At 39.4% G+C, this 23661-nt stretch overlaps 4 protein-coding genes across 4 annotated transcripts in view; 3 read left to right on the top strand and 1 right to left on the bottom strand.

The window, feature by feature from the left end:
• Positions 1-2932: 2932 nt before the first annotated feature.
• Positions 2933-5942, top strand: LOC117620177 (transcription termination factor MTERF15, mitochondrial-like). The gene has a single exon (XM_034350312.1). It carries the CDS (start codon positions 3014-3016, stop codon positions 4208-4210), a length of 1197 nt encoding a protein of 398 aa, XP_034206203.1. The 5' UTR covers positions 2933-3013; the 3' UTR covers positions 4211-5942.
• Positions 5943-6165: 223 nt separating this feature from the next.
• Positions 6166-10382, bottom strand: LOC117620363 (nudix hydrolase 16, mitochondrial). The gene is made up of 4 exons (XM_034350541.1): positions 9968-10382; positions 8657-8771; positions 6921-7004; positions 6166-6723 (listed from the first exon to the last, which is right to left on the bottom strand). The coding sequence occupies exons 1-4, from the start codon at positions 10036-10038 to the stop codon at positions 6448-6450; spliced, it is 546 nt and encodes a 181-aa protein (XP_034206432.1). The 5' UTR covers positions 10039-10382; the 3' UTR covers positions 6166-6447.
• Positions 10383-14411: 4029 nt separating this feature from the next.
• LOC117617517 lies at positions 14412-15545 on the top strand. Its single transcript, XM_034346921.1, has one exon. It carries the CDS (start codon positions 14412-14414, stop codon positions 15543-15545), a length of 1134 nt encoding a protein of 377 aa, XP_034202812.1.
• A 7883-nt stretch (positions 15546-23428) lies between these two features.
• LOC117617515 (dynamin-related protein 4C-like) overlaps positions 23429-23661 on the top strand; it is a 2303-nt gene continuing 2070 nt past the window's right edge. The window contains exon 1 of the mRNA XM_034346916.1: positions 23429-23438. Within this exon, the coding sequence (XP_034202807.1) occupies positions 23429-23438 (10 nt within the window). The remainder of the gene's footprint in view (positions 23439-23661) is intronic.

Genomic DNA, 23661 nt, shown 5'->3' with positions numbered 1-23661 from the left:
GTCTTGCTCTCAAGGGATGCAATTTTTGATGAAAATGGCTAATGGGACTGGGAGAAACACAAAGTGAAAGAAGTCTGCATTCCACTACCTGCAGATGAAATTTCAGACATGAGAACTATAGAAGAAGTGACTGCACCTCAAGAGCAAGTCATAGTTGATGGTTCTCAAGTTGAAATTGAAAGTCCTCTAGCTACTGAAGGTGGTGAATCAAGCAGATCACAGCTTGCATCTCAATATGATGACACACCATTGAGGTACAGGAACTTGAGTGAGATTTATGAAAGATATCATTTGTGTATTGTTGAGCTTGAATGTTTTGATGAAGCTGCACAGGATGAGGCATGGAAAAAGGCAATGGAAAACGAAATGAATATGATTGAGAAAAATCAGACATGGGAGTTGGTAAGAAGACCATATGATAAGCCTGTGATTGGGGTCAAATGGGTGTATAGAACAAAGTTGAACTTAGATGGCTCGGTTCAAAAGAATAAAGCGAGGCTAGTTGCAAAGGGCTATGCACAAAAGCCAGGAATAGATTATAATGAAACCTTTGCACCTGTGGCAAGGTTAGACACCATAAGAACTCTTATTGCACTAGCTGCAAAGAACAATTGGAAGCTATTCCAGTTGGATGTGAAATCTACCTTCTTAAATGGTGTGCTTGAAGAGGAGGTGTATGTAGATCAGCTCGATAGATTCATTGTGCAAGGAGAGGAGGATAAAGTGTACAAATTGCACAAGGCCTAGTATGGTTTGAAGCAGGCACCTAAAGCCTGATATGGAGAGATAGATTCCTACCTTGTGCAGTGTGGTTTGAAAAGAAGTATTAGTGAAGCAACATTATATACCAAGTGCAGAAAAGACTCAGATATGATCATTGTGTCTATATATGTTGATGATATAGTTTATCCTGGAAATTCTCAGGAGTTATTACAGGAGTTTAAGACTGATATGATGCATAAGTATGAAATGACATATTTGGGTTTACTACACCATTTTCTAGGAATGGGGGTTTAGAAAACTGAAGATGGTATCTTCATCCATCAGAGAAAGTATGCCTCAACTCTGTTGAAGAGGTTTGGGTTCCAGGACTGTAAACCTGTGAGCATTCCCCTGGTACCAAATGATAAACTGAGGAAGGATGATGATAGTGGAGCTGTAGATGAAGCTCAATGCAGGAAAATTGTTGGAAGCTTGCTGTATCTCACAGCGACAAGGCCTGACATAATGTATGCTGCATGCTTGTTGGCAAGGTTTATGCATTGTCCTACAAACAAGCATTATGGGACATCAAAGAGAGTTCTGTGATATATTCAAGGAACTCTTGATTTTGGTTTGAAGTACAAGAAAGGAGAAGGTTCTGTTTTGGTGGGTTTTTGTATTAGTGACTGTTCTGGATCAGAAGAGGATATGAAGAGTACATCCGGATATGCCTTTACATTTGGCAGTGGAGTTTTCTCTTGGGCATCTGTCAAACAACAATGTGTTGCTTTATCCGTAGCTGAAGCAGAGTATATTAGTGCATCAGAGGCAACTACACAAGCCACTTGGTTAAGATTTATGCTGGAAGACTTTGGTGAAATGCAAACTGTTGCAACACTGTGGCAACATTTCAGCCATTGCTATCACTAAGAATCCTATATTCCATCAGAAAACCAAGCATATCAATCGAAGGTATCACTACATCAAGGAGGCGTTATAGCAAGGAGTGATCGATTTAGTTTACTGTCCTACAGAAAAGCAAGTAGCTGATATCTTCACCAAAGCGCTGGCAAGAGAGCAGTTCACTTATCTTAGGGAGCTTCTTGGTGTGAAATCAGTCCACAATTTAAAGGGGAGTGCTAGTGTATAAATTAGTGAACTGATTGGTAGTTTGTTTGTGGGTTGGGCCTCAGCTCATAGGCTGAGTTAGAAATATTTGAATTGTATCGGTTGGTTAAGTCTCATAGGGCTTGGCAATGGACAAGTGTCCTAATCTAATGACATGTAATGGATGGCTGAGATTGAAATTAGAAGTGTGTCTAACTCTCTCTCCTCCAACGGTTAATTCATTGTGTGTATGAGTGAGCTAATACGCTCCGACAGATAGTGCAAAAAATACAGCAGCAGAATACAGAGGAATTCATCAAATCGTTTCTCTGACTTATTTTCCTTTCCTCTTCTCTTATATACTTTCTGATATTCTCTTCCATACCTGCTATGATTCAATTTCTTTAACCGGAAATACAGTCACTCCTTCACCGCAGCTTCTTCCACCCCTTCATGCTGATGGCACACTGTAGTGGGAACTTGAAAAGATTTTGGACAAGGGGGAGGGGGCGGCTATTCAAACGTGGGAATAAACGAGTCACTCGTTGGTTGATTAAATGAGTTGGTTTGGATTCAGAGGATGCCACTTGGGAAGACGCTAACGAGATGCTGCAACGTTTTCCTCAATTGGAAGTCTGAGGACAGCCTTTGATTTTAAAGGGTTTGGGGTGTTGGGTACAATACCATCATGAGCTCTTTAGCTGGGTTATGACCCAATCCACCTGTCTCTTACTTAAATTTAATGGCTAATGTGGCAATTTGACATCTTATATAGCTTTACACTCTATCCAATATGTCAAATTAAATTATTATTTTATTACATTTTAGTGTTGATTTATTTTTAATTAAAAAGAAAAAAATAAAATATTCATTTGACATCTTGCTCTTGGAATATCAAAAATAACATATCAACCTCCAGCGTTCATTCCACATCAACTTTGACACATTGGTTGAAGTGATGTGAGATATTATTTATAGCCATTAAATGTCTATATGGCACTTCTGACACATCGGTTGGAGATCCTTTTAGTAGGAGGACGTGAGGTGTGTTGTGAGAGAACACGTGCAGTAATCATACCTTGTATTTAACTTTGCGCTGAGTTGAGTGTTGCCATGAATGAGAATATTGTCAATTTCCAATTTCTATTTCCTCTCTTTTTCTCTCTAGCCATTACGCTCCTAACAATCATCATCGACCTCTACCATGGTACCGCTCTCCAAGTTGAAGAGCCTCAGATTAGTTCGTTTACTCTCTCCTTCTACATTTGCTTCCAGAGCTGAAATATTGATTGCTAGAGATCTAAAACCCTCACATTTTTCTGTTCAAAATCGGATACTCTGCAGACAGTTCACCTCAGAAATCTCAGAAGACCAACACAATTTCACCGTCAATTACCTCATAACCTCATGTGGGTTGTCGCCAGAAGATGCGATTTCAACATCCAAGTGGATCAAGTTGCAGTCCCCAGAAAATGCAGACACCGTTTTGGGTCTTCTGAGAAACCATGGATTCTCTACAATCCAGATCTCAAAGTTTTGCAAAACCCGCCCACAACTTCTTTTAGCCAGGCCTGAGGAAACCCTTTTGCCAAAGCTTGAGTTTTTCAGCTCTCTTGGAGTTTCAAGGGAGGACCTCGCAAAAACGCTGGTTCTGAATCCAAATCTTTTGCAAAGAAGCTTGGAGAAACAGCTTGTGCCCACTTATAATTTCCTGAGGAGTCTGCTTCCTGAGAAAAATATCGTTTCTGTTTTCAAGTACAACTCGTCGATTTTCTTGCAAGCCCACACCAAGAAAGTAGTGCCAAATATCGCGATTTTGAGAGAATTAGGTATGCCTGAATCATGCATTTCTCTGTTGCTAGCTCATTGTACTCATGCTTTGATACATGACACTGAAAAGTTTCGCCAAGTTGTGAAAGAGGTTAAGGAAATGGGTTTTAACCTGGAAAAGTCGACTTCCGTGTTGGCAATAAGCATAATGTGTCGTTCATATTATAAGCGGATATTGAAGCGAAATTGTGAGGTTTATAGCAGGTGGGGTTGGTCGGAGGCTGATGTTCTCTCTGCTTTCAGGAGGCGCCCGGAGTGTATTGCTCTGTCAGAGAAGAAAATAATGCAAACAATGGATCTTTTAGTGAACAAGATGGGATGGTCGTCAGAAATAATTCTCAAGTCCCCATATGTTTTGAATTATAGTTTGCAGAAGAGAATCATCCCGAGGTGTTCGGTTGTTAGAGTTTTGTTGTCGAAAGGATTGATAAATACTGAAAAACTGAGCTTACATTCTGTGTTTGGACCTGTGGAGAAGGAGTTCTTGGAGAGATTTGTTGACAGTTATCTGGGTGAAGTACCTCAGTTGTTGTGCGTATACCAAGGAAAAGTGGATATCCAGGACGTATGATGTTGCAACTTTTTAACCCCTTGATGCTGCACGGTCTTGCTTGGAAAATTGCTTTTGATAGAATACACTCATATCTTGCTTTAACTATTCTGGAGAAGAGAGAAAACAACAATTTATTTTGTCTACTTAACAATTTATTTTGTCTACTTTTCAAATTAGACGATATGAGTTCTCGAACCCATATGTTTCTTTTGTCTACTATTCTATTGCTGTTTCAGTTTATTTTTCTACTTAGTGGCCTTGTGAAGAGATGAACCCAGATTGAGTGCACTACCATAATGATATTCCAATCCTATAACTCTATCTTTTCTTTGAGTCAATGGCAGAGAGAGCATATGAAATATAAGTTTCGCACACTTTCTTGATTTGTAAGTGTGTGCACAGGCTATATTAATGGTATCTTGCAATGGTTTTCAGACCTTTATTCCTGCTCTGTTAATAATTGTTCCCCACAAGCAGTTGGCCCTGGGTAAGCATCGTTACGTCATTGTGATTCCATAAGTATGGGATTTCTTGTGTTATGAAAAAAAGAAAAGAAAACTCAGCAACTGCGACTGACGATTGGGTTCCTTTACGGACAAAAGGTCCAGCTTTAATGAGATACTCAGGAGTCATTTGGCAATTGTTATCGGTGGAGACAAATGAATCTGTTTGAAAACTTCTGGAGATTTTGTGAGATCAAGAGAGTGGTATGTTGGGGATCAGTTTACTTCTTTATTGCTTCTCCTCTCGAATCATTTGCGGTTGAGTAACCTGTTTCTGTCTCCAAAGCACTTGTTTATTCTTTACTTGGATGATGGTTTTCAGGTAATGCTTCTAACTTTGATTGAAACAGAACTTAAAATGCCTGCACAACGGTGCTGCAGGTAATGAGAAAAGCTTGTTATTTCAACTGTCCTTTGTATGCATGCTGTGATTTATCAGTAGTTACAGGCTTATCAATGTTTGATGAATAAACAAATATGTAAGCTCATTATTTATGATATGGAGAATGTGATGCTTCATTTGCAGTGTTTACAGTTTTTTATGATGTTGTATAGTTGTCTTATCTACAGCAATACACATCGCACTTCCCCCTAATAATTTTGGAGGAAATGTTCTATCTCACCGGTGTTGGAATAGATCCCAAGTTTGGATTCCCCAACCCTATTATTGAAAAAAAAAAAAAAAAACAGCTCCTATATGGTCTTGGGAGATATTTGTTTTCCCTCAACAGGTTTTGGTCTGACAAACCAACTTTTGTCCCTGTAGTATGTGTATTTTGTGGTTTGAAAAAGGCGATATGAATCGAAGTCGCAAAGTTTATAGGACGGGGTTGATCTGAGGATGATGTTCTCTCTGCTTTCAAACTGCCCTTAGTGAACAAGATGGAATGGACGTCAAGAATGATTGTCAAATACTGGGTTGTTGACTCTCTATTTGTATTGAACTTGGTAGGATGGGATTCGATATCTTTTGTTGTACACGTTTTGCAAATTTCCATTATATGATGAGAATTTTGGGTAGGGGAATCCCATTCGGGTCACCTTTCCTATGTCTACGAAAACCTATAATGTTGGTTAATACTATATTGAAGCTTTGGTGACTTTGGAAGAGCAAGTGATTGGTAGATTTGAACGTTATGAGATGCTTCTTGCATTTGCTGCTTGCAACCCAAGTGTAATTGTCAATCATTTCCGCTTGTCATGAGATGAAGAAATAAACTTATGTGCTATAAATTCACATTATCCTCCTCATAATTGAGCGATTTTTTATATATTTTTGTTTAAATATATGGTGCATATTGTTCGAATTTATCTATGTCCGTTGGATCTTATGAGATCTGAAAAGCTTTATAAAGGTACTTATAAAACTTTGAGACCCACTCCCACCCTGCAACCGAACGCTTTAATTTGCAAAAGCTTTGTAAAGAATGATCTTTGGAAATTTGTTTCCAACTTTACAATAATGCACCATTAGAGAATAGGGCAATTAAACGTTTATGCAACGGAAAATGTTATACAGGGAAGCTGAAACTTGACCCTCTGAGTTTAAATATCAGAGATCAACTGGAAACAAGAATAAATTTAAGGGGCAGTGACTAGGTAATTTTGAACAGTTAATATTGTTAAGAGGTTGTTACTTGATGACCAACTGAAAAATTGAAAAATGCCCCCCAAAAAAACCAATTCCAGCACCTGTATTTATGTCTATGAGCATGCACCCCAAACGACTTCTTGTTCAGCCTCACACCCCAACTAGCAACTCAATGTTACATCATTCCTTGCACTAATCATCTTTTCTGCATGCCACTTTGAGAAGCCATCCTGCAAGGCCTCTCTCATCCATGCATGCCGGCAACTGACAAAGGCCTCTGCTACAGTCAGCCAAGTTCTATTTCGGGTGCTCTGTTCGGGCCATGACTCAAGCTCCTCCTTGACAAACAAAGCAAACATAGCAGCTCTACATACACCTTCCGGGCTGAACTCATCCTGGTGTGTTTTACTCTTAAAATGATAAAAGCCCAGGAAATCCTGATATTCAAAAAGATTAACAGTTGCTCTACTTTAACCATCTATTGGGAAGACAGGACAACAAATATATAAATTTTTTTGGTAAAAGACAAGTATCAAAACACATGCAAATATTCAATGCTAAGAATACAACTTTATTCTACCCCCTTCACAGAATAAATCTTAGAACAAATAAAAGTTAAGAAGATGTATTTCACCATTAGCTCTCCTCGAACTCCAGCTTCTTCAACAGCCTCCCTTACTGCAGCTTCCTCAACGGTTTCATCATTTTCCCAGCCTCCCTGCAAGTGGATAACATATTCATAAATAAAAGAGTTACATATATCCTACCTGGAGGAAGCACATAATAGTTGTTGTAAACTGGTGGGAGCCTTAGCAATAAATCTACATATTATCGATATTATATATGTAAAGTTTTCATTAAAAATATGAATAATCTTCTTCACCTCAAGAATGTAGCGATCACTCCTAAGTCCACTTTTAAAAATACTGAGTCATATAACTTGTGCTTAACACTAAAGACATAAAGTCTCAATTGATTAGTATATCTCCAGCATTCCTAATGTAAACATATGTTCAAGTACACCTTCAACACCATCCCAATATTTCAAATTCACATCACCTTCAGCTTTCCGATATATATTACAGCTCCCAAATCAACAGTAAACAAGAACATGTGAGCACTTCACAGGCACTACATGCCTTCCACATTTGAACAATCACAACCTAACTTACAATACGCATGACAGGACACAATAATAATCAATAAAGCAAGAATATACCATAAAATAAGCCCCAATTTGTAAGAAGCTGCAAAACTGAAACATCCAAGTGCTGTCATTTTTCACTTTCCGAAGTCGTTCCTCATTTCATTTAATCAAATCCAAATTACCACCCCTAGTGTTAAAAATCACTAGTTTTTCACACAAACTTCGAATATCATAAAGGGTAAACAACAAAGAAAAACACAAGAGATTGTATAACTCTATGGGTATGCAGATCATGAATATTTTACCAAGTGTAAACTCAACTTCGAATTGAATGTCCACAAAGAAGTCATCACATTTCAAACATAACATCACCTAAACAATTAAATCTTTCGTAAACTCAACAATAAACACAGAATTATACGGAACCAGTTGACTATATTTCTTCTCATGAAATTAAAATCACAAGAACAAAAGTCCAAAAGTGTTAATCTAGTTCCAATTATAAAAGAGGGCACTATAACATCACAACAAAAAGCATCAATATCTACATTTGCATATCTTGGGCAAATGATAAATCATAACCATAGTTCTGTTGCCAGCTAAAAATTACAGATGTCAAAACAAAAGTGAGGAAATATATCTAAGGGCCTAATAATTAATTGAATCATGCAATAGAACTATTGCCCACGTCTCTTAACGAATTCATTTTTCTCCAAAAACAAACTACTGTCATACTTGATCAGAAAAAGAAGGTCTAATCAGACGATTTCTATGAAGCCTCTGAAAATAACCCACCCAAATAGCAGGTAAAAGAGAATGCGTCCTACATGTTGATAACTGAGGTAACTGGGATACACTTACAGCCAATAGAAAATGGCAGATATTTTCTGCTCTAAGTTTTCAAAGCCTCGGGTGATTATATTGGTAATTAAATGTATCAAAAGGTGATACAAGAAAAGACAATAGCTTTACCTCTTATAAATGTTAGCCAGAAAAGCAATCTTATCAACCTCAAGTTGCTATCCACCAACCCTCAATCATAGATTACTTTGAGAGTGACATTTTTCACACCTTTAAACTCATTTTTACCATGTATCTATTAGTAAGACGACAGAAGAAAAAGAAATTATATCTAAAAATAAGTTATTCCTAAAACTAAAGTTCAGAAAGAAAGATCTCACCAAGTCCAACAATTTTAAATGCCAACAGAAAACAAGAAATACCTTTGGGAACAAAAGGCCTGGTCCACTAGGTGAGTTAATCATAAGCACCTCAATAATCTTCTCAGAATTGGCATCACCAGTCTCATCAGAAATTTTGTATCTAAATGGAATACACCTGTCAAAGGTTAACTGAGTTAGCTTCTTCACATCAGAGAAAAAATAATTGGTCACACAGATAAATGTACCAGCAAATAATATCAAAACTAATTTAAGATCGGTTACAAAAAAAAAAAAAAACAAAAACAAAAAAAAGAGAGAGAGAGAGAATCTGATCTATATATGAATGTCTGCATGATCTCTCGGCCCTGGCAAACAATTTATATATCGTCATACTACCAAGCTCACCCTTTATATGTGTGATCGACAGCCCATCATTTTAACACAGAGAAAACTAAAACAGCCTATTTCATCTAATTGCACAGATCACCCAAAAATAAAAGAGCGGCCTCTTAAAGAACATATGGCAGGACCATTGTCTAAAAAAATTTGCAGCAGCTGACAAAAACTACTGATCGCGGTATAATATACTATACAGAAAGCCGTGCCCAAGTAGGTGGCTAGAAGCTTTGACTTCCCTAGGCCCTCTGCATGAAATTTGGACATATAAATAATGGAACAACATCATTTCCTTTCAAATTTTTGTTTAACTCAACTCCTTGACTTATCCGATTGCAGCATGTCTTCATGTAATAAGAAATTCACCTCACAAGGCCACTTTCGTACTTCAGAAGTAGGGTCCTTGCCCATAATCATTGCCTTAATGACAATTTACCCAAATCGTATCACTGAAATAATCTTATTTACTGCATCACCATTTTAAAAAATTCCTAGTTTCCCTAATCCTCTAACAGTAAATGACATAGTTAATGAAGGCCAAAAAGATTTTCAAATGGAAGAAAACGTTCATATGTGATTCGACAAATATTTCTGATGAAAAAAATATAAATCATTCTCACATAACACAAGGTCATTGCTTGTCCTAATAAAACAGCATTTCTCACCTACCCCATATAATAAACATGTATATATGCACACTCACAATAAAACAAAAGAAACCCATTAATCCCCACCACTTAAAAATCCAAATGGTAGGCATCAACCAATCAAAAGATATTATACAAAATCAGAAAACCATATCACAAGCAAAATTCTCCAACTATGGAAACACATTGGTCCACCTCCACCACCAAAATACCACATAAACAAACAACATCAACATCAACATCAATCAAAATCAAACATACACAAACAAATAAACACACATACACATATGCAAATATATAAAATATAGATTCGAAGAAATGTAAGTACCCGGCAACAAGGCGACAACCGGCCTCGTAGCGTTGCTGATGCCGACCCGTACGGGCTACTAAATCACACATGCTAAGCACCCCGAACGAAAAAAACTCAACCTTTTTAATTTTTAAATTCCTTTTTAACAATCTTCAAGAATTGCTCCCTTTCTCTTCAGCCATTGGAATCGTTTGTTCGGTTTGCACACGATTTTCACAATGCTCACGCCCGCACCGGATAATTCGCCCACCACTGCTTCTCTGGGCTAAAACGGCGGCGACCGGCGCTCTCTCGCATCATCCAATGGCAATGGATTTCAGATTTCCTTGGCGTTTTTTAGGGTTTGGTTGCAGAGAGAAAGAGAGGGAAAAACGAGGGCCCGGGTGTTGGGTTGCGCTTCGAGAGAAAAAAATAAAAATCTAGAGAGAGAAAATAAAAATGTTGAAGAAATAAATAAATTAAAGCGCTTAGAAAACGGATCGGATCAGACGGTGAGGGTCGTCAAAGTCACGTGGCTGAGAGGTCAAATGCTGGCCCCACTTTTGGAGAAATTTCTAGATATTTCCTACAATTGCACGGTGCGGGGATTCGGTGCATTCTCGATCACGTGATGCATTGAGCTTCATCATTGCCATACTTGCACGTTAACATTTGGTCTTTTGATTGGTGAAACGAGGTTGTAAATTTGGAGCAAAAGATGTGTCTGTTGCAGCCGATTTTCGAAACGGTTGAAGAAGTCAGCGGATTGGTGATTGGAGGCATGCTGAGTTCGTTTTGGCTGTTTGAACAGAACGGTGGTGATTCAACGGCGGGATCTAGTGGGCCCTTCTTGTCCGTTCCACAGAGGTTGCAATTTGCAACTTCTTTTGTTTTTATTTTTTCAACAGTAAAAATTCTCGTTTGAGTAATCCCTCCCCCTTCCAACCATTGGCCACCCGTTCAAATTCCAGGATAAGTGCCCCACTCCCCAATGCAATGTTTCTTTCAGTATAGCTTGTTTCTTAAATAAGCTCAAAAAATTGCTCAAGTAATTCTAACGAATCGTCACCCAACACAATTTCACTCTTCTTTATTACTTAGTTGAGTTTTTATTATTTTAAGTACGACTCATTCAAGCCAATACTACGTAGGCAGACTCTAACGGATGAGCAAGTAGCATAGCAGGGCCTTTGCACTACACAAAATGACACTTCCCCATGATAAAATCTCCACTCTCGTTGAAGATGTCAACGACAAATGCACCCTCGTTTTCTATTGTGCTCTTAACCATGTAAATATGAATTGTGCCTATCCTAATAAGAATTCTCTTTTGGCTTCAAACAAGCAAGAGTGCAAGTACTGTACGAAACTAGATGATCAGCTTGATCATGCCCTGAAATGCTATGCTCTTGGAGAGCACACCACTTAGGGCTCCAAGTGTGCTCTAAATATTGAGAATTTTCCTTTTCTTACTATTATGTGATTGAGCTTGATTCTTGAATATAATATGTAGATTTTTTAATAACACGAAATGTAATATGCAAGTGCAGTGGCGGAGCTAGGATTCTTAGCATGGAAGGGCCAAAATTACAAAATCACTTGCACATGGGTTTTTCATTTTCTAAGAGGGCTAGCACTAATCTAATTGCAGTAATTGTATTGCTATGTCATATATCTGCGCCGCTCCCCACCCCCCAAAAAAAAAAAACTTTTGAGTCCTATGTATAGATGAAATATTGTATTTCTGGAGGTGAAATTTCGGGTTTGAGTCTTTTTACCTTTGGAGATGGTCTCACTCGTATATTCTTGCGTTTAAATTCGTGTGATAGTGGGAACGCTGAAGAGAACTTCACTGATACTTTTGGTAGTGTAGACACCATTTTGTGTTGTAACTTGTCATGCATTATTGAAGTGACTGGTCCATGCATTTTCAGCCACTAGTTGATGTACAAAAGCATAAGTTCCCTTCCGACTTAAAACAAAAGGGAAATAAGGTGATATAATCACTTTTCACAAGTGCTATTCTGAAATAATCAGGTTACAAATTGTATTCTGATATAATCACTTGTGAACGTGAAATGACCAAACTCCCTCCATATAAAAGCACATGTATCAACCCGTTATTGGCCCTTTTCTGAAAGGGAACTTGTTTGAACTCAGCTCAACTCTCTCTCCTCTGTGTTGGAAGGTTGGCAAAAATTGGGGGAAGTCCAGGTTGCGAGACATGTTCCCACTGAGCAATCCAGTTCGCAACCCATCCATCGTCCTAACCCAGATGTCCTCAAACTTGGGACCCTAGTTTGGGCGCAGTGAAGCCGGAAGGCACGGCCTCCATTGTTGACCTCCAGATCGAGCTGACTGCTGCGATTCCACAGAGAAGGGAAAGTGGCGACTTCCGGTGTCGTTGTGAACGGATGTGAGTTGTGATATTGGTTTGGTAGTGTATGTGTATTATGAAATCGTTCAGCCCCTTTTCACCACAGAGGGCATAAAAGCTTAAATTTTCAGTTTGCACTTGTTGTGATATGTTGAAATTCATAGTTTGTGATATTATCTGCAGTGGGAGCTGTCTGGTGAACTTGAATTTTGTTTAAAATTGACTGAATGCGTGTATAATGTAGTGCAATGTGTTTGATAATGGTGAAAATAACAGCACACAGAAAAATCATAGGTTAACTTTGTCTGGCCTACAAATTTGTAAATACGGCTAGTGTTAGGCTCAATTTAGATGCTAATGTGGGGAATTTATTGGCATTCTGGGTTTGTTTTGGTAAGAAGTATAGTTTGTGTGTTTTGGTTTCGAATTTGGTAATTGAGCTTGTACTACATTATACGCTTTCTATCACAACCGGATCCTTTTGTTGAAGGTGTTTACATTTGTGCAAAAGACTTGGAGGGTTAGAGGGTTCATATTTCTGCCATTGTATGTGTATGTTAGTTTGTTAATAACTTGGAACCCACAGATATCATCTTCAAAATCAGAGAAAAAACAAAAAGGAATAAAAGTTAATTGTTGAAGCAGCTACAATTAACTTTTGAAGATTTGAGGATTTAGAAGATGATATGTGTAGTGGAATGATTGTTGTGCATGTTTTTATTCATCTATTTTGTATTTTTTAGTGTTATGAATCGGTGTAGTAATTATTTATGTTTTTTGCAGAAATGGATACAGTTGGAATTTTGGTATGCTACAATGGAAGTTGGGTTAAGAAGGATAACATTGAGAGTTATGAAGGTGGGGAGGCTAAAGGCATAATAGTGTCACGGAACGTAACGTTTTCCGAACTTGTTGAACGCATTTATAAGATCATGGATGCAGAGCCCACGAAATATAGTGTCACATTGAAGTATTCAGTTCCTGTATCCGCATCTGTCAGTAAGCAGATAAGGGTTGAAGACAATGATGATGTTCAATATTTTCTCAAGTACAACACAGATGTTATGGCCTCTAAAGTAACCCCTTTAGTAGCAAGCTTGAAAAATATCGAAGGGCATGGTATTGAAGGGTGCAATGGCATTGTAAGCGTGGAGAGTAGCAATGCTCCTGCTACCTTTGTTGTGGAACGAAGAAATGTGGCAATTTCGCACAATGAAACTGAAAATGGTGGGAATGGTTTTAATTGGAGTGATTGGGTTGAAGAAGTTCATTTTGAAAGCGGTGAAAACATAGTTGCTGATTTCAATCAACCTAGCAATGAAGAGGAACCATACTCTGCACCAATTGTGCATCCTCATGAGGACAGCGGTGCGGAACCCTCCACTGTGCAGTGTAGACAGGTGCAATCTGAACCTCCCCGGCAATCAAGTTCGAGTGAAATGCATACAATTCGGGTTGATTCGAAGCATGGTGAGAGTGTGGAATATATTGGTTATGGTGGAGGACTTTCGTGCATAAATTGGGAAGCAAATTTGAAGGTTGGCCGAGTTTATCCAAATAAGATTGCCCTTTTAAAAACCATCAGTTTAGCAGCAATTAGAGGCCACTTTCGGTTCAGAACAGTCCAATCTGGGAAGCGTCGGTTTTGTGTTCGCTGTTGGCAGGTGCCTTGCCCTTGGAAACTTCGGGCATATAAAGTTGGATTACATGAGTTTAAGGTTGTTAAATACGATCCACTTCATGAATGTGATCTGAGGTTTGTAAGCAGTCACCATCCTCAAGCTACGGCCGAATTGGTGTCTGACTGTGTTAAATGGAGATTTCAGGATGCGCGCAGCATTTATACTGCAGCTGATATAAAGACAGATGTGAAAAAAAAAATTTGGTGTCAGCATAAGCTACTCTACGGCTTGGAGAAGCCGAGAGTTAGCTTTCAAAACAATGAGAGGGTCTGCAGAAGAGTCGTATTCCCTTCTCCCTTCCTATTGTTATGAGTTGGAGCGTACAAATCCGGGAACTTTGACATACATTGAGACTGATGCAGCCGACCACTTCTTATATTTTTTTATGTCCATTGGTGCATGCATACGAGGATTTAAGTCGTCAATGCGGCCCGTGATTGCTGTTGATGCTACCCATTTGAAGTGCAAGTATAAAGGTGTTTTGTTTGTTGCGACCGCATTTGACGGAAATCGCAACATATATCCTGTTGCCTTTGGGATTGGAGATTTGGAGACCGATGCAGCATGGGAGTGGTTTTTGAGAAAATTACATTGTGCAATTGGTGATTGCTCGAATCTTGTTGTCATATCTGATCGCAATGTTAGCATACAACATGGGTTGCGTAGAGTTTTTCCTGGGGCAAGCCATGGTATTTGCTTTTATCACTTGAAGGGCAATATGAAAGCCTCATTTCACTTGAAGCAACGGGATCCGATATTGGGGTATTTTATAAGGGCAGCGAAGTCTTATCGTCTAGCGGAGTTCAATCGTCACTTCTCGATGATAAACAATGAGCGAGTGCGAAATTATCTACTACGTGCAGGCGTTCAGAAGTGGTCACGGGCCCACTGTGATGGACGACGCTATAATGTGATGACAACGAATATTGTGGAGTCCATTAATTCAGTTCTTCGTTTTGCAAGGATGCTTCCGGTCCTACACTTGATCGATGAAATCACAAATTTACTTCTCACTTGGTTTAGTCAACGTCGAGATTTAGCAATGAAATGTCATTCTACATTGTGCCCTGATTTGGGTGAACAGAAGTTAAGGAAGAGGTTAGACGCTGCGTCAAGGATGAATGTGGTCAAAATCAATGATGTTGAGTATAATGTTCTGGATGGTGATTTGAACGGTCTGGTGCACTTGGCAAACCGTAGTTGTACGTGCAGGAAGTTTGACTTGGAGCAACTCCCGTGCAAGCATGCTATTGCGGTATGTCGGCACTTGAATTTGAACCCCTACTCCTTTGCCTCTTCTTATTATACACGAGCTACATGGGCAGCTGCATATGCTGAATCTATTTATCCTGTACCACCTAAAGGCACATGGGTTATTCCCGAACATTTGAACAATGTCAAAATCCTTCCTCCTGTTTGTAAGGTTATGCCGGGCCGTCGCAAAATGCAAAGAGTACCTTCCAAAGGAGAGGACTCCCGGCAAAAAAAATGCTCAAGGTGTGGTGTGAAGGGCCACTACCGAAATACATGCAAACAATCTGTCCCTCTCAAGAACTGAAGTCTCTAATTGCGCATATTGCACAGTTGTTCAGTTTGTACCTCACTTGTCATCAACTGTGAAGTTCATGAATAGGTTCGGTGATGCTGCAGGGATGGAAGTCCGTCAATTAAACGGTCATGTGAAGCATATGGAACAAGGTAACAAGTTCCTTGCAATGAGAGCCTATTATTAGTAGCAATTTGTTAACATACAGTTCCACCTGTTTTATTGAAACCAGCTGTTATTTAACACTGTTCCACTGGCCAATGTGTCATACAGATTAGCATTTCTATTCGTTTGTGATGTACCTTTTATTTTCATTTAAATTGTATTCGATTTGGTGTTGTGAAATGTGATTGTAGTCACGTTGGCATCACTTGGTTTCCTTTCCTACACAACGTTATGTCCTGTCTTTATATGCATCGTATTGGTATTGTATTGTACCTTTGTTGCCATCGTATTGGTATTGTATTGTACCTTTGTTGCCATCGTATTGGTATTGTATTGTACCTTTGTTGCACGGCCATTGGTAGTGTAATGAAAACGGTTTCTGTCCCAAATGAAAGGGCCTAGAAGGCTAACTAAAATGTAATCTCGTACATAAAACGTATTTCAAATGCAAATGTTACGCAATTAGTGGGAGCGTCATTGTACTTCATGATTTCTCATTGTTCTGATTGCCATAGACCAAACTATATATAGTTTTTGGGAAACTATCCATGCAGGTACACATGGTGAACATCCTGCACTACTATCGTTATATGGACTTTTCAAATAGTTAATTATTCACTTCAAGTCACACACACAGAGGAACAAACCCTTCCCCATTTGTGTGTGATTAGTGCCTATGGACTCTGGTACCTATAACTCTTCCAATCCAACCTGTTTTGCAAAATAACAAAGTCAGTTATTAGTGTTCTATATTGTTGGTCACAGTGTCCGTGGTTTGTATCCAATTGCCTTAAGGTATCAATACATGTCCCATATTTCCATGGATATTCCGCGCGTCATAACCATCGATCTGTCCGAAACCCTCCATATACACGACCATTGCTAGAGTCACTGTTTATAAGTACTCAGATGTAGAGGCTATAATATGAGGTGTATTTCCATAAAGCAGCAATAAAACCGTACTATAAGCACAATACGATTACAATATGTGTCAATAATTATACAATACAAACACAATATACATCCTTAATGCTTCTAATATGAGGCCAATAAACGTTTAATAAGCACACCTCCACGTTACAGTACTTCATATTTATACAAACTAAGTAATTTCCCACTCAACGGTGAGAATAAGAGGAAGGCGTAAACAAGGCACCACATTCATACAAAAGCCACCAAATACATACAAAATGATTCCACCCGTACGTACCCTGACCCAGCTACAGAAACCCTTCCACAAAATCACCATGTTTACAGGTCCATGAATAGATCCAATTCTTTGGTCTTCTTCCTCGCTGCATGCACAAGGATATGATCAGCCATTCCCTGGCCACCCTTATTCAGCACCTGCCAGACACCACCAACATCTATTTCGCTCCAATTGTAGTCTGGTGACACGACGGAAGCATAATCCCGGAACATCTCGAACCCATTGTTAAAACATTCAACCAGTTCATGGTTAAATTCTTCAGATTCAGTGAATTTTTGGACAGCATCTTTCTTTGTTTCTTCCAATTGTAACGTCAACGAGGCTAACTTCGCGCTTCGACTTTCGGCTTTCATTGTTTGCTTAACTTCTCTAGCAAATGCTTTGTTCAGCTTGTTCGTCAAGTTGCCCATCACCTGGCCATGAATATCGCATTTGGTTTCCCACCAATCCGTTGCCGTACACAAATATTGGAGGTGATGCTTCACTTCAGCTATTTTCTTTAGCGGATCAATGTTGTCTGCCTCACTTCCGGATGACGTGGGATCGTTATTTGGAGTCCCAGGTGGAGATGGGAAAGGGACATGCCATGGCTGGTCTCCTGGGTAACTAACAACCTCGTTTGGAGGGATTACGTCTGACATCTTCAACTTCAAATGGGGATAATGCACACATGCACCCTGAAAAATAGTTAACGTTACAAAATCAATCTGGAGCTTCCTTTTCGTTACCAACAATAGGGTGAGCTTTAGTACAGCTTTCGTGTCTGATATATATGGAATTGAATGAGTAGGTTAGACCCTCTTATATAGAAGAAGTTGTCTGTTTTATATTGCTTTCAATGACTACATTACAAAATCAGTCTTCAGTCATTACTCCTCTCTGTCACTGACAGCATTGTAATATGCCCATTACAGTCGGACCAAATACGAAAATACATACCTGTCAACGTTGGAATAATCGGCCGTACCAATATACACACCTGAACAACAGTGACTACACAAATTACACACAATCTTCATCACAATTCTATACTATATTAATATTGAAGGTGCTGCCATATGAATAACTCCCTTAGTAGCAAGTTCCCCATTAACTCATTTTACCAACTGTACAGACTTGTTCATAAATTACAAAGTATCCCCTACAAATGACGACAATAGGCAAGTCCATCTAAAAACAAAATAATACCACCAAATCAGTCATATACAGTCCCGACCAAAATTTAAAGGCGAATAAAACGTCAGGTGGGATGAATACACCTACAAATATTTGCAAATGGTAAAAAATCAGAGTTAGGAATTCACCGTTATATACAAAAATGGAACTCATATCAAGGAATTTGGAAGACAGCAAAAAGGAAATTGGAAACACAAATACTTTCATGGTCCATTTTTGTAATTGGCCAATTCATTGTCAAATTACCGTACTCATATATTTGGGACAATTTGTAGTTTTGGTACAGGAGGGAAATTGGGGAAAGAGGACAAAAGGAATAAATTGCAAATTCAACAAGGGTCCCATACAACAACCACCAACCAATGGTAAAGAATAGTTATATACAGCTGTTATTATGCACAGCCCAAGTCAAATGTGTTGCCCAACAACTCCCGCCAATAACTCCCGCCTAAAATTGGACCCAACAACTGCCGCCAATAACTCCCGCCTCTTCATCACAGTCATTTACTCCTGGTCATTAATACCTCCCACTATTTAATTGTAACCCAGCTGCATCCACCCAACATTTCCATCACACTTACTCCGTCAAACCCCCCCTGCCTGCGCAGCTATTTCACCTACATCACAATGAATGGCAGTTTTGGTCAAACTAATGGCCACACCAACCCACAATAAATACCCAACACCCATGGACCCCAACCCCACACCAAACCCAACCCTTGCCATTACTGAAGGAGGGGACACTGAAACACCTGCCAAAGCAGCAACAGTAGACACTGAAGACTGGGTCCATGGACTGCAGCAATGTCGAGCCAATACCATGTTCTGGAAAAATCTCCATGCAAACATAGTTAGCAAAATTAAAGAGGGCCAAGCTAGGTGGGGTGTCATAAAAAAGCGCACAATTCGGGCGCGTTATCAAGCCCGGATGCATCTTCTACATATGAAGGCTGTCAGAGGTAGAATTGAAAATGCCCCTGCCAGTGCAGTTATTGCATTCAAAGAATCAGACGAAATGGCTCAGCTGAAGCAACAACAACTGGAATCCGGCTTCGAACTATTTAGGAAGTTTGCACAAATTGTGGATGCAGAAGGAAAGTGGGACATCACTGTGGGAGGGGTCATGAACTTAATGGGTCGCGGTCGCCGCATTTGACGGGTATGCAACTCGAAATTCGGCCACAGCCAGAGGGTTTGCCTTGTAATATTACCATGGCTACTATTGGGGACAAACCCAGTACAGTGGAATTTTTGACGTGCCCTCTTTTTGTAATATATACGTATGAGGTGCCCTTTTTTTTTTGTTTGTTTTCTGTTGGGGAAAGGGGGCCTCGTTGGTACATATGTTTAATGTAAGCTGCAGGTGCCGTCTTTGTTAAGATTGTATTCTGTAAGTTTGAGGTCACCTCTTTGTAAATTTTGTCTTCTGTAAGTTTCACCTGGCTTGTTATTTTATTTTGTATGCTGCCAGGTTGAGGTGGCCTTCGTATTATATGTACCTTTCAGGTGCCTTTCTTTTGTGTTGTATGCAGGAACTTTGATAACTGCAGTTGATGTAGTTTGGCTGCATTCATTTCATATTCGATATAACGTAATTACCTTCCACATCGTCCATATTTGTAGACTTGTTCCTTGACATTGCAAAACCAATACGTAAGACAGTATAAAAAATGTTATAATAGCTGTACCAATTTCAAATAATGCTGAGGTTACATTGGAATGCCAATATAACACCAATATCGGGCATTATAAAACCAATACAAATCAATAGCGATACAATAAAGTTACAATATGATACCAATATAGTACCACTGTCCTACCAATACGTCATTCATAAACCAATATAAAAACAACTAAGAATGGCATGGACTGTATCTGCAAGTGTATACCATGCCGTATCTGTCATAAACTAAGGCTATGAATAACATTGGGCCCAATCTATACTTACTGTTGGCAATGGTAAATATTGGAAAAAAAAATTTTCCTTTTTAAAAACACCCCATTAACTCCAGGTTTCATGTTTGTGCACTCACACCATGTTACTGAAACATTGTGCACATGCAAGTGTAACCCTTTGAATTTGGGATGACCCTCTTCAGCACCCTAAATATCGCACAACGTGAACAACAATTCATACCCTCCAAAACAAGAAGATGAGTAGGAGGAGCCTCCGTACCGGTGAGGGTGAGTCAGTGACGTCTCGGTTGCCCGGTCAAGACGCGACTTCAAGATCTCGCTGGGAAATGGAAGCTGCGAGTTCAGTGTGTTCACGGCTGTGCTACTGTGGGAACGTTGTCAAAACGCATACATCGTGGACGGTTTCTCATCCTGGAAGGAGGTTTCAAGTATGTGCAAGGGTAAGTTTATTTATGTGTAAGTTTTAGCTGACATTTGGGAATTGTCTGTATTCCAAATCTGATGCTGGCTGTCTTTGTTTGAAAACATTGCTTCCGTTTCTGCAGAGGAATGGATGTACATTTTGGGAATGGGCTGACCCAGAGATGTGTGACAGATCGAAGCACATCATTCCAGGCTTGCTTAGGAAAATAAACCGCTTGGAAGAAGAACAAAACGCTGGAAAAGGAAAGATGAAAAACCCATGGTTTTGGGTCTCTGTTTTCTTGGTTGGAATGGTCATTTATTTGTTGTTTTCCAAATGTAATAGGACTCCTGGTCATCTACAGTTGGCAGGTTAAAGTTGGTTAGGTTATGGATGTAATGGAACAGGTTTTATTTATTCTAAATCAGTGATGGCAGAGATGGTCGTTTTCTATTGGTTTCATCTTGGTTTGAAAAGGCAAACACAAAAGGCATAGCCAATAACCCCAGGCTCAGGTATTTTGGTATCAACTCTTATGCAGCCTCAATCGTCAGACCAATTATTCCACGTAAACATGAGAAATAACTAAATATTTGACGGTGAGGGACCTCCCAAAACTACAACTCAATGACGTCAAACAATAGAATATTTGAGCTTGTAATTGGCCCAACCGAGCGTTAATGATAATGTTTGTGCTAACCAACCCCGACATTTCCGTCCGGATCGGATTTCAAAAATGCATATACAAAACAAAGTATTCAACCTAACTAAACTAAACTAAACAATCGACAATGCACTGTCGTCTCATGTTTACAGGTCCATGACATAGCCACCCAATATATACTTTCAACTGTCACGAAAATGAACACCCTAATATATTGCCAAATGAGAGTCGAATATTTCGCTATAGTGGCGATAAAATAATGGAAAAAGGCTACAATGTGGGTGGCCCCAAAAAATTGCATTTCGCTGCAACTTGTGCCAAATTATGGATTTACAGGAATTTGTTAAGCACAGAATGTCAACAATTAGTTCTAACAAAGGAAAGTGAATACAGCCCTTCTACCATGGAAGACAAGTACAGTTGAATTCCGTTACATAAATAACACCCTGCAACCTACTACAAAATCACCCCACTTTATCGCGTGGTGAGCAAAATGTCAAAAATTGTGCCATGTTACGCAAAAACTGCTTAGGCAGTTTCAAGATTCACAATACGACAAAACATCCTGCAACTTCTTTCACATACATGTACAGAATCTGAGATGTCAATATGGGTATGAAGCTGGAAGGACCACCTGCAGAAGGAGGACATATGTGCCACTTCAGCATTCATATAAAGGGAAAATGAGATGTCGTAAGACATGTTCAATTTGAAGAAGTAATTGTTTGAACCTTTCATAAAGAACATGAAACAAGTTTTGGATTACACACCGTCGGAGTTTAGAACATATGACATACGTAAATCAGATGCCAGTTGCGAAACATTGACATTACCATCTATAGTGTTCAAATCCCCAATACCCTAAACTTTGAAGAACAAAAGTAGCCATTTTTAGTAATCACAGTTGGACAAGTTCCCAACATAATGTAAGTTCTCTTAAATGAACACTGACATCACAGGGGAATACGTACGACGTAACTACAATGAAGTAAATAACAATGCAATTCCAAAGGCAGTAGTTAACAATAAAGCAGCAATGAGGTCAGATTAGGACTTTTACCTCATACATAGGCCTCCCCCCTAAAAGCCTCGATTGCAAGCTTCAATCGGTAGTAGCCAAACTTGGATGGGTCAATGGTATGTAAAGGAATGCCGGCACTAAGGTACTCAATATATTTGACTGTCATAATGCCACATGAAGTACTGTCCACCCGAGGAGTAGACAAGTTAGAAGTGCACCTATTGATAACATCCGAGTATAGTGATTTAAAAGAACACAGCTTACCCATCACTTTGTTGAGGAACATCGAAAATTCTGCAAATTGTGAATGGGTTAAAGTTTGACATGTCAGTCCCCTTTCTCTTCACCGCTTCAACCTCCGATTTCTCATAAAACCTCATTTCATGCAGCACCTTTGCAAGCGTATGGGTAATAGGCTCCATGAATCGGACAAGCATACTGTTGGAGGTAAAATCAGAATACGAGTCATAGACAGTGACAGTATGTCGCACAAAGTCGACTTCTACTGCCACCCAATGGGACTGTCGAACATTATATGGGAGATAGACCTTGCGCACTTTCGTCCATGCTTGCGCATACCCATGTTGCCATGACCCATTGACAAAGTGGTGTACATTTTTGAGGTAGTTAGGGGGAGGGTCAACGGTCCTTGCAGCAGATTGTTTCCTCGTGACTCGTTTCCCACTTGGCATTGCAAACGGCTGTAAAAATTGCTGCAACCAAGTGTGACATACACGTTACATAAACCCAAACCAAAGCACCAAAAGGAGAGACCAACATGACTCCTACCAATGCAAGAACTGCAGTGACACAAAATATGGATACAAAATTTCCTGCAGACAAAACTCGGCGGTTGTCCACTCCCTTCCAAATAGTTGCGGATGAGAGAGTTGTCTTTTGCGTATTAGAAACATGGCCATGTCAAGGTGCTGCTATTTCAGAACACAACAACGGCGTCAATATCACAACAAATGACACATAGTCAATGTCATCAAATAAGAGATTGATCGAAATAAAGCCGGGTTCAAATTGTTACCCTCGAGCTCATCCATGCAGTTTCATCTAACAGTTTGTAAAAAAAAATCTGCCCCAACTTCAAATGGTTCGAGCTCCAGCTCCGCACTACAAAAACAACACTTGCAAAGGTAAATTAAAATATAATACACAAGTGGAACACCTTGTATAATATGACAATGACACACACATGTATAGTATAGCTGTGTATAAATTGTTTGCATACATAAAAAAACAAGTATATTGGTTTTGCCAAGATACAAATCCTAACCTGATGTCAGTTTTCCAAGCCCTGCAAAGTTGTATGATAGCCTTCTCATCGTCCATGGCCACGGGTTTTGTTGGATCAAAACGGGGCTGAGGTGTCTGTGCATGCAAATCAGTAACCTTCCTCTTTTTCCTGGAGGGATCGGTGAATGGACTCAACAATGGTGTCGCAGCCCGCTTAAGTCTGCACCCTTTGCCTTCACCATCTGGTTTCCGAACCGTGGCAGTAGCCTCGTTGTCCCCTTCATCCCCTTCATCACCAACCACAGTTATGTTACATTTCATGGGAGG

Source organism: Prunus dulcis, chromosome 2 (genome assembly GCF_902201215.1).
Source record: "Prunus dulcis chromosome 2, ALMONDv2, whole genome shotgun sequence".
Taxonomy (NCBI): domain Eukaryota; kingdom Viridiplantae; phylum Streptophyta; class Magnoliopsida; order Rosales; family Rosaceae; genus Prunus; species Prunus dulcis.
The sequence above is the reverse complement of the archived record's forward strand: the minus strand, read 5'-3'. Positions and strand labels throughout refer to the sequence as shown.